The 18718-nt window shown below is 33.7% G+C and overlaps 1 protein-coding gene across 1 annotated transcript; it reads left to right on the top strand.

Moving 5' to 3' along the window:
• The first annotated feature begins 1791 nt into the window (after positions 1-1791).
• LOC121409234 (carboxypeptidase B-like) lies at positions 1792-15235 on the top strand. The gene is made up of 10 exons (XM_041601101.1): positions 1792-1885; positions 3118-3199; positions 4045-4281; positions 7844-7948; positions 8777-8887; positions 9929-10042; positions 11474-11570; positions 12282-12496; positions 13262-13349; positions 14506-15235. The coding sequence occupies exons 1-10, from the start codon at positions 1821-1823 to the stop codon at positions 14724-14726; spliced, it is 1335 nt and encodes a 444-aa protein (XP_041457035.1). The 5' UTR covers positions 1792-1820; the 3' UTR covers positions 14727-15235.
• Positions 15236-18718: the final 3483 nt, after the last annotated feature.

Below are 18718 nucleotides of genomic sequence, written 5' to 3'. Positions count from 1 at the left end.
ATAATATTCTTAAAGTGAGCGATTTATATCTTTTCCAACTTGCCCAATTTATGTATAAACTAAACAAAGATGATCTCCCAACAATTTTTTCAGATATGTTCTGTAAAAACTCCTCTATACACGATTACCCAACCAGACAACGTAACTGTTATCACCTTCCCCCTACCCGTACTATATTAGCGAAAAACTCTTTTATCTTTTTTGGACCTGTGTACTGGAATTCACTGCCCAACGACTTTAAAGAATCTACAAACCTTAATATTTTCAAACGCAAACTTAAAAAGATGCTCATTTGTCAATACTCCACACCAACAAGTCAAGCTAACACATAACCTAAAACTACATAATAACTTAACCTTTAAAATTTGTCAAACATTACTTATAAAAACAACACTACAACATGATACAATACATTACGACCTGTGCACCTGCCATGTTTCCTCTTTTCATTTGCACTTTTTATTTGCACCTCCCTTATCTCCCTCTTTCTTTCCTTTGCCACTTTACCCTCCCTATTATAATTTTGTAAGTCCTTTTTTTGTGTGTTACCACTGTAATTATTATTATTTGATCTACTTTCTCTTATTTTTTGTCGCTTATTCGTTTTATTTTGACATTTTGTGGATAACTTGTTTTAAGTTTGTCTTCTGCGTCCGTCTCGATTTTTGTATATAGTTGTATATATAGTTTGTTTATAATTAGCATTGAAACTAAGTTTAGGGGCTTGCCTTCTTTACAAGCTTTTGCTTTTCTTGGCAAGTCCCTCCGTTCATTTCTTGTTTCTTTTCATTGATAAAATTACTGCAACAAATTGTAGTTTTGTTTAATTTATATTCAACATTTGTTACGAAATGTCATTGATTTGTCTGTAATATCTATTATATTGAATATGTATTGTTACTTTGATTGTATTTTGAAAAAAAAAATTGTTGAACGGAAATAAATCTAAATCTAAATCTAAATCTAAATCTATATAACATCCAAACTTCAGTGGTGCATGGTCCTAATAACCTATTTTTTATGTTTTAATGAGAGACCTACAAGTTGCAGTGTCAACTAAAACTGCTAACAATATTTTCACGAAAGTCCAACGAGATTTTGATCAGAATATAAGATCAGAAATTTATTCATTTTGAAATGCTAATAAATATAAAGTAAAAATTTGTCTAGTTTTAAAAAGTTTTAGAAAACCGTATCTTTGTTAAAACTTCACAATAGGGGACACAACAATCTAGATTTTACAGGAAAAATCTATACTTTGATTTCCTCATCAATTGGGATGGACAATAAGTAGGCTATTGAAATATCGTAAATGATGTTTTCAACCAGTATATAAAAGCAGCAAATTATAAATTAAATTAGAGATTTTAGAAAAAAATACGATATTTTTCTTTGAACTAAAATGTAAGTAGGTCTGAAGTAATTTTTATTAACATAATTGAATAATGAGGTTACTGATTTTGTAATTAATCATGATATTAAATAAATAATCGCCTCCATGCTGAATGGAAATCACCATAATGGCAACCCTTAGTTTGTGTAATGATGATTATCTTGTTTGTTTTTAGGTAATAATTGGCACGCGTTGTGGCTTGTCCCACACGACAACTAGTTCTTAATCGTTGATAATGCATGAAAGCGTTGATTCTCCCCAAAGTTATCATACATCGGTGATTATCTTATCGTCTAATCTTGATAAAGATCCGATTTAGGCGTAATTGTTGCAGCAGCCGTTAATTTTCTCAAGAATCGGGAAAACATGGGTTCTTTTCTTACGAAGAATTTGATTTCTAATTTATTTGAATCGCTGCATCGGAAAGATGAGGAGCATCGTAGTGGTTCTAGCTCTAACCGTCTCGGCCTTTGCGGCCAAGGACTATAGTGGGTAAGTTCAAATTATCTTTATCTTCGGAGAGAAAAGACTTGATCAACAACTGTTAATACGATAAGAGGTATGCCTTGAAATGGATCCCTGGTCTATTGTCAATAATTACAGCACATTATAAAATAAAAAGTAAGATAATCAGAGAGATAAAATATTACATAATTATAATTGAACAAACGTTATGTTATGGATTTCTATAGTTATTTAATTCATAATTATTTAAATACTTTATTTTCATTTATACCCAGACTTTTTTTAATATTTAGCTTGTCATTAATGTACAATCTTGATTGATTTTGAAGGTCATACTCCTGCCTTGAATTCTTGCAATCTAATTCTATATGATATTCACCACTCGCATTTATAACCTTCTCTCTATTTAATACTCGTTCTTTTGATTTTCACTGTGCTGACGTCGATATTCTCGATGCATTCTTTAACAGAAAAATATCAGACAAACACAATACTAAAATTGTCAAAAAAATTGGACGAAGAATAACAGTTATTGCTATTATTTCATTAACCATAACTTCATTATTTTCATCGGATGTTGATGAATCTTTCCCCGTTTTCTCGTTGAAGTCTACTCATTTAATTAAAATATTATCAAAGATTTATGAATAAATGAATAAGAAAGGATATTGCATGTGACTTCTTATATTTTTAGTCAACAAAATCGCAATACAAAATCTAATAGATTAGACGTGAAAACCTAAATGTATTCAGAAGTGCTAGCTCGCTCTGTTCTTCAATTAGTAAAATCAATAGTTTTCATTAGTTATGATTATTTTCTTCGCAGATAATTTTAACTATGTTTAATTCACATAAAATCTGTGTTTGGATTCTCTGTAAAATCTGATTTTTCAAAAGGTCCCTTTACCGTCGGTCGCTTGTATAGCTCTCTAGCCGAGGATCTCACACTGTCAAGAAATTGCGCCCCTTCAAGACTTTGCCACCCCAATAATAATAATAATAATAATAAATGAATAAATAAATGAATGAATGAATGAATGAATAAATAAATAAATAAATGAATAATTAAATAAACAAATAAATAAATAAATAAATAAATTAATTAATAAGTTTTTTGTGTGCCTGTGGAAGAGGTTTTAGTATCTCGATAATTTTTAACAGATCTGACATTCTTTTGCAGATCTCTAAAATGACCAGTAAAAGTAAAATTAAGGCTTTGCATTTCCCACAACTCTTTGTCTCTTTCATTACGCTGATAGATACCAAGTTCTTCGTGTTACTCCTCGTACGGATGAACACAGACAATGGCTGAGGGATATGGAGACCAGTATGGCCGATGAGGTTTGTATGTTCATTGCATGGATGATTATAGCTGGGAAATAAAACAATTCCATGATTTCAAGATAAACTTTTCATTACCCATGATAAATTATGAAAGAAAGAGGTCTATTGAGACTGGTAATTGTTGCATGCTTCTAAAGCAAACCATGGGAACGTAGTTTATGGGAATTGTCTGATTAAGTGTGCGGCTTGAAACACTATGGGAGAAGAAAACAAGAAACAAGTCGAAGTTAAAAGCTTGAAATTCATCCAGTTAATGATCACAAAACGAAATACTTATTAAACGCATGCACGGCTGGTTTATATATAAGACAATATTGCCATAGACAGTGGCGAATCATTTTGTCATTTCGAAAGACGAATATGAAGGTTTTTAATAATGAGAATGATGAGTTGAAAAAAAAGAAAAAAAAAGGTTTTAAGGGTATGCGCCTTCTTTTATAAACCCATGGTCCTATCACATTGTATTAGGTCCATGATAAACCTAACATGTACATATTTATATTCTACATGACAGTGATTTTTGTATGAATATATGTTTAGGAAAAATGAATACATTTTTAAAATGGAAGAAAATAAATGTTCATGTGAATTTATTTGCATTGAGCTTAAGGATATAAATGAGAACAATGGTGACGATGATTGATGATAATAATGATAATGATAATAAAATATTAATAATAATAACAATGATAATAATAACAACGTCAATAACAATAACAACACGAAAAAGAAGGATAAAGAGGTGGAGAAAAGATGAGAAGGAAGTAGAAAGGAGTAGAATTATAAAAGTTAATGAAAAAAAGGAATAACAAATCAATATATTTACAAAATACTTCTGACAGCTCGACTTCTGGTCTGACGTCAAGAATATCCCGGGTAGTACAGTGGATATCATGGTACCAAATCGACTTCGATCCAACTTGCTAGATCTCTTCAATGTTAAAAGGATGCAAGTTAGCACCATGATCAAGGATGTCGGTCAACTTATCCGTGATCAAGAAAAGGAGAGGATAGAACGACAGCTTTCGACTCAAGATCTGAGCACATTTGACTATACAGTATACCACGATTACGATGAGGTGAGCATTCAATAATCATTCATTCTTTTATCTTCTATATTAAAGAGAAGAAATAAGAGATGGTTGATACAGGGGGGGGGGTGGGCACGCCCCAATGACTCTCTAAGAAGTTAAAGTAATAGGAGAAAAGGAATAATGAAGCAAGAAGAACATCAAAAAGAGAGGTTTTCGTCGTTCAACTCTACTTTAGGGAGTTTTCACAACACTAATCAGACGCTTTCTGGAACGTAGAGAATTGTCAAAATATCTTCACGACAAAGTAGTCTTTGTCAGAAGTCTTTGTCGAAAATCGGTGAATAAAAACAGCCGTGTCGTCCTGGACTTTGGACAAATGACATATTTGCAGTTTTTTTCTTCATCTCAGAATTTTACGACGATCATCTGTCCCAGTTCACCAATATTCGACAAAGACCTTTCAGCTTTTACTTTGTGGTAGAATTTGCCCCATTTCAATCGCAAATCTGGGTAATATCCCTATTATTCAAATGAGGAAAATTACGACACATTTACTTCACCGTTCTAAATACACTGGTGCTACCCCAGGTTGACTTTCTTCGTCTTTTTCTTTTTCTCTGTTTGGTTTCGCTGAAAACAGTCAAGAAATGACAATTTTTGCCAATACATATATACATGTAAGTATACAAAACAAAAAAAGTAAGTCCCCAATTGCGGTAAAATTGCGGTAACTTTTGAACGGAATTATTTTGAGATATGATATTTCGTAGGTAGTTTTCTACACTCATTAAGCAACTCCTGGGGGAAAATGAGATTGATCGGTTGAGTCATGCATGAATAATTAAAGATTGATTGAAAAATTACCATTTTTGAAAGTCACAAGAATCGTTTTTCAGCTTGTGCAAATACAAAGTTGGGCAAAAGTTGTTTTTAGGTGAATTTTATAGTGTTAATGCTGTTTTACTGTCCATCATTTAGCCACTCCACTCACAATTTTAATATCGTATGTTCATGGTTGAGTGAATAGAAAATATTGCAGGGGCCGCAGAAGCTGGGTGGGGGGGGGGGCTCGGGGCCCCCACTTTTTTCCAAAAGCATGTACAAAAATGTAAAATTGACCATACGATTGTGATTTTTTGCATGGTCAGCCCCCCACTTTTGGCTCAGCCCCTCCCCACACTTTGAAAACCGTTCCGCGGCCCCTGTATTGTGACGTATCATTATAAGGATTTGTGGTAGCATCTTCTACAACTTGTTAGGTCTTATAAGCCAGTTCGTAGTTCCTTTCTGCGCATGATCAAAAGATTCTACGCATGATCAGAAGGTCATTTTCACTAAAGTGACATGGTGCTTTAAAATCTAATGAGATAAGCACCAACTTTGATGTCTTGATTATTCATATATTCTTTTGAATTGTCGTTTTTATTTACATCCACAAAAAACAACAATGCTTCCACGAACGACTAGTATTTCACAGTTTGTCAAGTACATTGTGCAACATGCTAAGATATGCATTCAAAGTAGGAATGCAACAAATAAATTCATTAAGCGTTCATTGGTGTGCTATTCTGGTCACCTGGTCTATTCAATTCCTTCATCCTGCTATGTAAGGCAAGCTTACGTAATATCTTGCTTTGAAATCTGCCTATCATGATGAAAGAAATGAAAGGTCATTTGACCAAAATTGCCCATGAAGTAATTACGAACTGGTCTATTAAAATTTGAAAATGTTGGTGGCTACCCCGATTATAGGCCCCTCCCCCATTTTAAAATTCTGGATCCACCCCTGATTTTTCCATGAATTAAACTGATCATGAGAAATTGTTAGGAAAAAGAATAAATTTATGCAGTATAAAGAGTATTCATTCCCAAGTTTTCGAATGTGCTCGCTCAACCATGAAAATGTTAAAAGTTCGGAAAGTGTGAGGTGATAGAAATCATGGATGATAAAAACAACAGCAATTAGAGTCACATTTTAAACCGAATTGGCCCCAAATATCCAACTTATTACCCCCTTTAAAATGAGTCTGTGACATTGAAAATACCCATTTTCCCACTTTGATGCGAACTCACCCATCCATGAATGAACAAATCAATTTCATTTTTGCACAGAATTCTGCCGATAGGTTGATAAACATTCCTGCCAAATGACATTGCCAAAGACAGCCTTAAAGAAAAGTTCCACCATATTTGATAAGGGGTTACTTATTCTTAAACATATGCACCCATAATGTACACAAGTCTATGAGAGAGGAAGTCAAAATTTTAACAAATATGAAATAAGGGTTTGTTTCATGGACGGTTTTTGTTACTTCTGCCAGCAGAAATTTTATGAAACTTCGCACATGGCTTCAGAGTAACACTATCCAAAAGGCGCGCACAACAAAATAACGATTCGATACGGCACAAAGTGGGGCCAAGGCATTGAACTTTCTTCCCATTTGCATAATTTTCGAATATTGTGTGCTCACTGATGCATTAAACATCGGGATTTTCATAAAAATCAAATCAAATGAACCATGCAAGGAGGTTTGTGACAGATATCCATAGTTACAAATTGCATTTTTTCCAATAACGTAAAAAAGAGCTAATCACATTCCACATGTTCATTCAAGCGTGAATGTTTAATTAAACGCCTTTGAATCATTGAAACATGTTAATTGCTCATGAACATAACGGAAAAAAATGATAAAAGATCAGTATCAGTTACAAAAATGACACATTACTTGCCTATGATATTTGAAAATCGTATTTTTGTTTTTAATAAATGTTCATTGAACCGTAAAACGATGAATATTGTTGAAGATACTCTTCCCAAAAATAATTGTCATCATATTCAATCATTTTTATTGATAAAAATGTGTAAAAAATCCAATTATAGCAAATTTGGACTTGTGTTTATTCAACCGTGAAATTTAGCCAAAAAAGTTGTATCGTCTTTTAGAAAGTACCTTTTACAAGCCTTCTGACTATTTTTCATGATGAGAATGTGAAATAAGTTCCTATGAAATTGAATCAAAGTCATGATATTTGGCTTGTGACTTTTGAAAAGTGACATTTTTGCCTTCCGACGGTGCTCACTGAAGCATGACGTAAAATACGTCCATAACATTTACTCAGATGGTAGCTTATAAAATTACCTACACGCTCATGTTAAAATATAACAAAAACTCGCATTGGTTTGGAAATTATTGATGTTTTTCAAGGGGGGACTTACTTTTTTTGTTGTGTATAGTTTATTTACCAGGTCGACGTTACATATCTTTAACAATCTTTGTATTCACAATTCAAAACTTTAGTAGATCGGACACGCGAGTCCGTTCTAGGAAACGGGATTATTTAAATGATTCGGGGCTTGTTCCAAATATTTTTAAACACCCTTCACCGTTTCTCCCTAATCACTTCCATTTTAATTTAGAGCTGCTACCTTTGAAAAAAATCATGTATAATAATTAGATGGAATAATATTTTTTTTTGCAGAAATAAATAATAAACCCCAACTTTCGAGTTTATCCTTTCTTGGTTTCCATCTTGTTTCTTCATTTTGATTGCTTAATGTTTAAAATGCAATGATGGCTTTACTTAACTAATTAATCTTTCTTCACAGATCCAACAATGGGTAGTGGATATTGTTAACGAATATTCAACAATCGCAACCCGCTTCGAACTCCCTAAAACATCGTACGAAGGTAGAACTATCTCTGGCATTAAGGTAAGAAATAGATTTGATGTAACTTCTATGGTCACTCATTATAAAAAAATAACAACAGCAATAATATAAGTAATGATTCGACATTGTGTTGCAATATAGATACTTGGAATTTTATATTCTTTGTAGGGAATAATAACTATTGCACAGCACTGCATGTAAGATTTGTTAAGAATAAACTGAACTTTAATAGGCATACCGGTATTTAGAATGGGCATGATTATATCCTTTTGTCTTGTCACTGGAATGTTAATGTAGATAAGGTGATGTGTTTATTGCTATCTTGCGCACAAAGACAAGTTAAGTAGATTCTTGAAATATTGTGGCGTTAATTCAAGCAGAACAAATTATTATTTATATTAAAAAAAAACGCGATGTAAAAAGAAATGTCCCCGTTTGGACCCCCCCCCCCCCATCCAGCAGTTTTTCTCTGTGATACAGTTCGTTTGTTATAGTTTGAGAATGATAGATTATTATCTACATCAGAATAACATTGGTATATTTTTAAAAGTATTTCTGTCAATTCCTTCGAATGGATGTTTAACGAATTCATTTTGAATATGTAAATCTTCAAATTATGCAGATCGCAGCAGCCGGTAAATAAAGTAGGCTATCCATCCTAAGCACCCTAGCGTACAAGGGGGGGAGGGTTGTCACCCTAATACGAAGAAAAAGAAAGAAAATGAAACGGTAAGGGTGCAATATGTAAAATAAAAAAAAATCGCAAAATAAGATTTTTAATATATAAAGGGTCAAATTGATGTTCGCTCGCTAAATTTATACCCCCTCTATTAATAGCTTGCATGAAACAAACCTCAATTTCTCTTATAGATCCGAGGAACAGGTGGGGATTCAGGCACTCGTAAAGGGGTGTACTTTGAAGGAGGTATCCATGCCAGAGAGTGGATTTCACCTGCTACTCTCATGTACATCACAAAAGAAGTAAGATTGAAATTATTGTGATATATTTACTGATCTTAACAGCAGTTAGGCTAATTAGATTTGGTTAATAATAGGACCCCTTTCTCACCTACGTCCTTAAACTAGTCTAGTGGAAACCAATTAAACTGTAATGGGGTCATTCGAAGCGGTCTTGGAAACCATGCACCTCGCGATATCGTAGAAGTGGAAAGAGAGAAAACGCTAAAGCCGGATACAGAGAACACTCTACATTTAGGGGGAAAATCCAGATCGTTTGTGAATAGTGACGAGCCGAATATTATATTTAGATTTAAACCTTGTCGATTTAGATATAAATGTAAAAGATTTGAATTTAAATCTTTTGAGATTTAAAAGTTAATCCTTAAAGAGACTGAAAGAGACGGGGTTACAATACTTAAGGGAAAGGAATGATGATGGATAGAAAGATGATGTGAGAGGAAAAAATATGATCAAATGATAGACCAAGATGGCAGATAATGGAGGAAGAAAGATGAGGAAGGATTTAGGGGATTAATGAAACAGAAAGAGAGGGGAGGGAGTGTGAAAGATTACTTGTATACGAAATTTCATTATTCATGGTTTATTTCAAATTGTTTATCGAAGATAGTGGTTTCATTGCACGCAAAAACCAATACAAAATAATGATGATAGGTATAAAATTAAATTCCATGATAAAATGTCACATGAACAATCAAATAAACGTGATCAGATTTTTTGTTTAATCCCGATGGAGAGAAATGACAATATTTATTATTTCAAAGGTATGTTTGTGAACAATGTCAACTTGGAAAGCACGTAAAAGCATGGATTGCTATTGAATATTAAAAAAAATCATATTTTAGATCGTCAAATTTTGAATAATGTATGAATAAAAAAATGATATAACAAACTTAGAAAATAGTGTTTTAATGATTCATGATTGTTGACGTACATATTTACGCGCATGCTGATAAACCAATATCATGATGACATTAAAGGTTTGAAGAGTAACAAACGCTGTAGATCTGATCTTAATCAACACTGTACTTTTGTTTCTTGTAGCTTCTTGAAGACTATGTGGCAGGTGATGCTAGAGCCCTAAGATTCTTTGACACGTTAGACTGGTACATTGTACCTTCTCTCAACGCTGATGGATACACATATACCATAACAGATGTAAGATTTCCTTTCACAACAATTAACCATCATTATCATTATTCACCAAAATGATATATTCGACATGCAGTATGTACGACTACAATTGAAGCCTACAGTATATGGGACAGTCGTCCTACAAACAGAAGGTCATTTGTTCGAATCCTACCTTGGCGGAATTAATTTTCGTAATATAACTATGTTGCATAATCATAAATGGTGACCTGGCAAATTCTATTCTCTCTCTCTCTCTATATATATATATACAGTATATTATGTAATACGTTTTAAGTGCTATGGAAGCAGGTATAATTGTTATCATCATATTTGCTTGTTATCGCAAATAGCCATTGTTTTAGATATTTTTTTTAACAAGTGCACACCTAGTTACCAATAATTTCATTTCATTTATTGGTTTCTGCAACACTTTTTCATAAACACATTAACAAAGAAAATACAATAATAATATATACATAACTGACAAGCAAAACATAGAAAAAAAATTGCATTTTCTATTAAAACATATCGATTATTAGAAGGTTGCAGGGGTTGCCACTATAAGCTAAGCTTGACTGCGTGGCAACCCCAGAAAACGATGATAATTATTATTTTTTACTACATATCTTAACGTAAGGGTGCAGGTGTATAATGGCGGGGAGGGGAGAATGCTTAATAATGCATATAGCATTTCCATTTACTAGTATATGAAAGCAAGATAAAAGAGCATTGTACATTAAATGCTTTGCTCACGGGCATAGGTGCTGCACCCGGGGATCGAACCCCGGACTTTCCATGTATAGCCAGGCGCCTTAGACCACTCGGCCACGGCACCTCTACATTCTCATAATTAAGATACGTTAGTGAAAATTTCTAATTCTAAAAGTTCTAATTAACCGAAATCCGTCGTGAATCGCGATATCATGAGTAAGCACAGCGTGTGAAGTAAAAATGAAAACAAACTCATTTTTGAGGTAAAAGTGACATTTAATATGTACCCCTTAAATATCAAAAGGGTTACTCCGGTCTCAAAATAATTAGCACTGAAGAGGAATTTGGTTATCATGAAGAAGACACGACCAACTAATGCTTCGCACTCGCACTATATTTATCTAGACCTTAATTTGATTGAAAAAGTAAAGTTTTTAAAAATGTACATGATTTTCTGTCTTTAGGACTGCCCCCTCCCCCAAAAAAGAGCCTTAGCTCTTCGAGTGGCCGATCTGGGATAGTACGGATGAAGCTTTTATCCCGCCTACACCCCCCCCCCCCCCTTGGCAAAAGCTGGATCCGCCACCTTCAACAAAGTATTTTATTTAGACGTCCCCAAACTGTACCAAAAGCCTTTATATTTTTTGTAGACATGGCAGAAAAGAAGTTAAGAAATGGAATCATTGAGGTTTAATCTTTGTAATAGCAGTAGTATTTCTTCCTCTCGTCTATTCTTACCTCTAGGATCGGTTATGGCGCAAGACCCGTTCAAACAACGCTGTCACAGGTTCTGGTTGCATGGGAACAGATCCTAATAGAAACTGGCCATATGAATGGGGAGGTAAGACTATCAGAATGAAAATAGTTATAATAATGATATAATAATTATGATATTATTAATAAAATTTTGATATGATAATAATAATAATAGTAATATACAATGATTATTGTATACGCCTAGTATAGTTGGGCAAAAAATGCCCAACTTTTAACCAACCCTGGGCAACATACTGTCCACACAACTTTTGGATAAAATCTGTCTAAATTTGGTAATAAAAACTAATAATTAGGTAATAGATTTGCTCAATTCGGTAATAATTGCCCAGATTATATAAATAAATAAATAAATAAATAATATATATATATATATATATATATATATATATATATATATATATATATATATATATACCACCAGGCGTTACCAAACACATTGCACAGTATGTTGCCCAACATTTTATGTGTGTAACAACAACAATAATACACTGTAAAAAATATTGGGCAAAATTTTAACCAGCACGAGGGTAATTATGTATCCAACCAATTTTGGGCGGTATTTTACCCAATGCGGGAAGCATATTGTCCAGTAAGGTTAAAATATAAGCAGAAATTACTTTAGAATGAGCAAAATTTCCATCACACTGGATAAATAAAAATGCCTAAAAGAAATGCCCAATGTTGGTTGGATACATAATTACCCTCATGGAACATTTTTACCCAATATTTTTAAGAGTGTAATAATAATAATGATAATTATTATACTGTAATGTAGGTCTAGGAACCAGTGCATACCCTTGTTCCAATGTCTATCACGGAATAAATACTTTAAGTGAGAGTGAGGTCGAAGCCGTGGTTGATTTTCTTCGAGACAAGAAGGACAATGGTCAAGATTTCTTGTGGTTTATTGACTGGCACAGTTATTCCCAGCTTGTCATTTCTCCATGGTCTTTCTCTGCCGAAGAGCCCGATCCAAATAACATCGATCAGGTAAAACAACAAGTTGTAGACAATTCCTTTAAAGGTGTAATATTTGAAGTTACTTTTGTTCTATCGCAGAAATATATATATTTTTGTTATTAATAAAATTTATATGTACCCCTTCCCTGCTCTTTGCCCCTTTCTCACCCCTCTTCCTTGTTCCTACATTGTCAAAAAATGATTTAACAGAAAAAAAGAGAACATTTTGCAGAAAGCAATAACAGATTCATTCTGTAAATTCATTAAAGAGGATTTTTTCTGCAATTTAACAGAACAGGTCTGTTTAAAAAGGGAAAAGGGTGTTTTCTTTAAGGAAATTTTCAAGGTTCCATCACCAAATACAAATTTCCTATAAGATTACGTATTCTGGTAAGATTACAGGTGTTCTCGAGACTCTATTGCAGGAACTTCTTTTGTTATAAGGATAAATTTTCTATAACAGTGTATTGTTCATTGTGCTAGAGTGTATCCCGTCACAAGCATTTTCTTTTAGCAAATATGTTACATATTTATATATTTTTATTACAAATGATTTTGTACAAAAAATAATACGTGAAAATGGGAGAAAATCAATCTTTATTCGAATAGAGTTGAATTGAATAAGTTTTTATTCTGTGAACAGAAAAACAAATAAATTTCAAAGCATCGTGAATGGTTAATAAGAATGATAATTTAGAATGAAAATTACCAAAATAACCAAAATTTTGAAATCTGAATTCCTCCCACAGTGTTTTATAAGTAATACATTCATTCTTTATTCAATAAATAACTCAGTTGCAAGCTGCAGGAGAAGCGATGGTTGAAGGTATACGCAGCTACAGTGGAACTGAATACACAGCAGGACCAACAGCTAAGTTATTATGTGAGTATTATCATCGGCTCTGGATAAGGTGTGGGGGGGGGGGAGGGGTTGATACAAATTTCGAATTTCAGAGCCGTGTAGGTGTCTATACTCCCTTATCTCACGTTAGAGAGTGTTGTGATTTGAACTAAACTAAAAACGAGAACGGTCTTATATCTAATAGATAGATTGGATTGAGGTTTATTTGATTTAATTTATACATACATTATAAAACATTTGTCATTTGTTTAACCAGTCAGATAATATATACATGAGAGGATCACGAGAAGCTGTACTAGGCTGAAAACGATGTCCAAGTAAGAAAAGGGGAAAATATATGATTATACAATGATTTATTGAAAACAAACAATAATGCAAGCATCAAATTAAAGGATAGAAGGAGAATAAGATAGAAAGAGAGAGAGGAAGGGGAGAAATGTTTCCAAGGTAATTGGTATACCAGCTTGGCGTTTACCAGCAAAAAATGCTGTCCTGCCGAGTTCCTACGGGAGTTACCACAAACAGAAACAGAAACAGAAATCAGTAGAAAGAGAAACGTAAAGAGAGGACTAAGAACACTCTAGATTATGGCAAAATGTAAGACATATTATCCTGCATGAAAACTAAGACTTCTTCTTCTTCCAGTCTGGTCCAGGCCGCCACTGGTGTATTATCATACCTTGTGCTTGTCAAGTTGTTGCTATAAGAATATAGTGTGTTTGTATAACAATAACAATTAATAATAAAAATCAATTTAAATTAAGTAATATTATTTTATTAATGGCATAAAAGAAAATTAGAAATGGCTTACATATCAATATTTGGCTGGGAGATTATTTAGGTCACTTCTCGGAACATTCCAAATATACACTCGAAAAAAAGTACTTGGTTTGTAGTTCATTCTGTTAATGATGATGAAAATAATGTTGAAATGGGATGGGCAATCTTTGGCACTGAACTGAGCTAGTTCGTGAAGGTATTTATTCCCATTTCGTTGATTTTAGTCTTTCGTAGTCAGTTTTATTATACAGTAACCATAGTAACGGTCAGATGTGCTTTTCAGTCAATGAAAACCAATAAAAGCTCTTGGTAATACTGACAATGTGTAGGGTCCATGGATGGACTTAAGTTGGGCGGTGTGAATTAAACGTTTTTTTAAATGATTTGTCCCTTGTAGATGCTGCTGCTGGTGCAAGCAATGATTGGGGTTATGCACCATACAATTCTAAGAAGGACCAAGGTGGCCTGGGGGCTCCTTATTCATACGTGATGGAACTTCGAGACACCGGTACATACGGTTTTCTCCTACCAGAAGAACAGATTGAGGACTCGGGCGAGGAAAGTGTACTTGGTGTATACGCCATGGGAACCTACATCCTTGATCAGGAAGGACTGTAGCCTGGTCATAATGAGGGGGGGGGGAGAACAAGAACATTATTTTGATTCTAAGAATGATGGAAAATGAATAAGCGTCTATCTTTTGCTCCAGTATCATCATGTCATTAAGGGGGGGGGGGGTCCTTGTTTTAAATGAAATTATTTTGAATTATTATCCACCAACGAATTTTAGATTACAAAGATATGAAAAGATGGAATGGGCAACTTAATACAGTGCAAATACGAGAGGTGTAAAGTTTTGTCGACATTAAGGTTGACACGAATCAGCTCTGTCGTCGAGTTAACTTACCTCTTATTACAGAGGTTATCGACATTGGTATAGATTATTAGCGTTGTTTGTGGAGAGGTCGACATGAATTATTGACACATCACTCGTTTCTCACTCATTCTGAATTGATCTTGTCTATTTGGAGTACTGTAAAACTTGCTTGCCAATGATTTTTGCTCATTTGCCCATAAGCCTATGTATGTTGCCTATGAATAAAACTATGTCACATGACACCAAAACCGCTGTAATTCCGTTCTTGGAATTGCCTCCAATTGTTGTTTAAGAGTGAATTTTTACAGATTTTCAGAGAAAATTAAGAGAGAGACAGTGAGGTTGGGGCAACAGATATTTATTGGGATAATAATAATGATGATAATGATACTACTACTACTACTACTACTAATAGATATAACATTAACAATCATAATTTATAGGATTCAGTGTGCGCCTTCTATCTAGTTTCCTATTCAGAGGTGCAGAGGGTATTATTACACGGAAAGAGGGGGGGGGGGGCTGCTATTTGAAATATGATAGGTATTTCTTGAAGTTGGCTTTGAATGACTCTATAGGCTTCGTATATTGCGTTTTGTTGAAGAGAGTGCATTGCACAAAGTTGGAGCACTATGAGCAAAAGCTTTTTCACCAAATGAGCATTTGACTCTACGAGTTCACAACAACCAGGTCCGTGAAAATCCTAGATTTCTAGAGGGTACATATTCCGAGACAAGATCGTTGAAATAATGAGGAGCACAATCATAAACAATTTTCCATGTAAGCAACAACATCTTGAATTTTATTCTCTCCACCAAAGACAATGAGTGAAATTCTTTTAGAACTGGCGTTATGCGTATATTTAGACGTTATACTAAGAATTCGGGCGGCGGCATTTAGCACTCTCTAAAGCTTGAGGATCTGATCATTGTTAGCATTTAACAACAATGCATTGTCATAGTCTAAACGAGAAATAACGTATGTAATACTATGTATAACAGATGAAGTTTCATTTGTGTACATGGATTTTTTAAACTGACTATTAATATTACAAATTTAGAAATACAAATTTCTACATATCAAATTCATGTGGTAGGCCATTGACATTTCAGAATAAAAAAGAACACCAAGGTTCCATACTTGGGGCTTTTCATCAATAAGAGAAAGATCGACACTGAATTTTGGACATTTGATTACGTGACGCAATGATCAAAAACTCACTCTTATCATCATTCAACTGTAATTTGCTACAAATCATCCAAGTTTTAATTTATGGAATCCTGTATGTCTGAGATATACATGTTTCTATACGAGTTCTTACATTTGTATCCTCAAGCGGATGATTGGGGGAAAATAAAAACTGGATCAGTAACGTATTTCAGGGGTGTAGGAGCTGCATGTACCCCGGAAGCCAAAAAGAAAGGTGAACAAACAAATGAGAAGAAAAGGCAAAGGAAAGTAAGCACATCAAGGGAACGGAACACTAGGTAAGAAAAAATAAATAAAATGGAAATAAATCTGCTTAAATGTCTTGTAAACTCAGATTCAATTGACACTTTTCAATTTGTTCCTGCAAAATCTGCTCCTGTGCCTCCTTGCAAAACTAAATGCTGCAAGAAAAAAGTGCTGCTGTCAACTTTCATGCTTGCCTTTAAAGTAGTCACTCTCATGAGGGCGCCAGCGACTTTAACTGCTTCATGCGTGTTTTGTTTCACAAGTCGGCGATGATTAATTAATACAAGGGTAATACCTGCGTATTGTAACTAAATATTTGCATTGAGATATTCCGAGGTATTTATTTTATGTTGTACAACTTGTGCTACAGTAATTCTGCTGGAACTAAGATTTGTTTTTAATACAATGACATGTTTGTTTGACATAGACAAATAATGCACTTTGTTCCAACGCAATATCATTTATTCTTCACCCCCAAAATGGCATAAATAAAGATAACTTTTGGAAACCCTATAACAATCCAGCAACCGTCTAGAGCCTTAAATACACTTCTAATTAGTCTATATGAGGTAAATTCTACTTCACGTTCTCCCCCCCCCCCCTTTTAAGAGTTCTTTAGTAACCAAGACAGTTCTTCTGACATTATATTACTGTGATAGGAGGTACAGAGGTTTAAAATGACATGAAAAAAAAGTGCAGAAGTAGGTATTTTATGATTTCTTTTTTTTTAAACTAGAACACCTGCGTGGAGTTTAGGGCCTTTGCATATCACCCTTCTGATCATAAATATTACGATGACTGATTAGCAAGTACATTTTAATCACAGTGGCTGATACCATAAGAGCTGAATACGTAGGTTACCTAACAGTTAAAATATGAATATAAATGAATAGAAATACCGAAATAATAAAATATTTGGTCTTCCCGACATTGCTTAATTCGGTGGGAAATGACTACAAGTTGTGTTTGCTAAGTGTACTATAATACATATGTATATGTATATATATATATATATATAAATATACGCAAACACACACCTACGCACACACACATATATATATGTATGTATATATATTGTTCAAATTTAAAAAATATAAAATGATTGGCATGAAAATACACAGTATGCAAGAAACGTACTTAACACAAATGCTATACCAGACGCATGAAAATAAACCGTCCATACGTAATTAATGACAATGTTCGATTTTTGCTATTGATATCAGACCTTTACGTGTCTTCAGCTTTACTCGAGGGTCCTTTTGTTTCCATGACAACCTTGTTACACTTATAAAGAGCAGAGGGTACTTTACGCTAATTCAATGAAACTCATTAGAGTGATGAATAGTGCATTGGGTGCAGTCATTAAAAAAAAGAAACAGAGAGGTTGACTTCTGGCAGAAAAAGAAACATAATGGAAAGGAAAAGAAAGAAGAGAAGGAGAAGGAAGAGGAAGAAAAATTATAAGCAATATTAAGAAGAGCAAGCAATGTTTCAGAAATAAAACAAAATAAAATAAAAATAGGTAGAAGAAATAGACGAAGAGGAAGAAAAAGAAGGAGAACAATGATAATAATAATATTGATAAGACTAGTAATAATGATAATAATGATGATGATGTTAATAATAACAACAATGATGATTATAATAAAAATGATAATGATAATAATAATGATAAAAAGAAGAAAAAAAAGAGGAAGAAGAGCAAGAAGTAAAAGGAGGAGAAAAACAAGAATAAGGAGGAGGAGGAAAGAGAAAAAGAACAAGAAAAAGAATGAATGAAAGAAAGAAAGAAAGAAAGAAAGAAGGGAGGAAGAAAAAGGCAGAAAAACGATGTTGACGAGCAAGAAAAATGAGAATAAGTTTATATTAGTAGAAGAAGAAAGAATAGAAAGCAGAATAATAATTATGAAGAAGGGGGACGTGAAGAAGAATAAGAACATTTAAACAGAAATGGATAATGAAGGGGAAAGGCATAGAGAAAATTAAAAAACATGAAAATAAGCGTATAGGCCTACTTACAGGTTGGCAAATATTGCTTCTTGCTGACGTCGTTTATTGATCTGCACCGCATTTACCTATAAAACATACTTTTTAGGTCATTTATACCAGTAATATATCTCATAAAATCATTATTGCTTGAATTATACTGGTAGCCTAGTCATCATAGAGCATCAATACCATGGAAATAATCGGAACCACATATATAATTCAAGTTTCAAAAGTTTGGGGAGGGGTCGCTTGTTCGGTAAAACCCCAATGCCCCCAAGAAGCCATTAAG

This window comes from Lytechinus variegatus, chromosome 2 (genome assembly GCF_018143015.1).
Source record: "Lytechinus variegatus isolate NC3 chromosome 2, Lvar_3.0, whole genome shotgun sequence".
NCBI classification, from domain to species: domain Eukaryota; kingdom Metazoa; phylum Echinodermata; class Echinoidea; order Temnopleuroida; family Toxopneustidae; genus Lytechinus; species Lytechinus variegatus.
The sequence above is the reverse complement of the archived record's forward strand: the minus strand, read 5'-3'. Positions and strand labels throughout refer to the sequence as shown.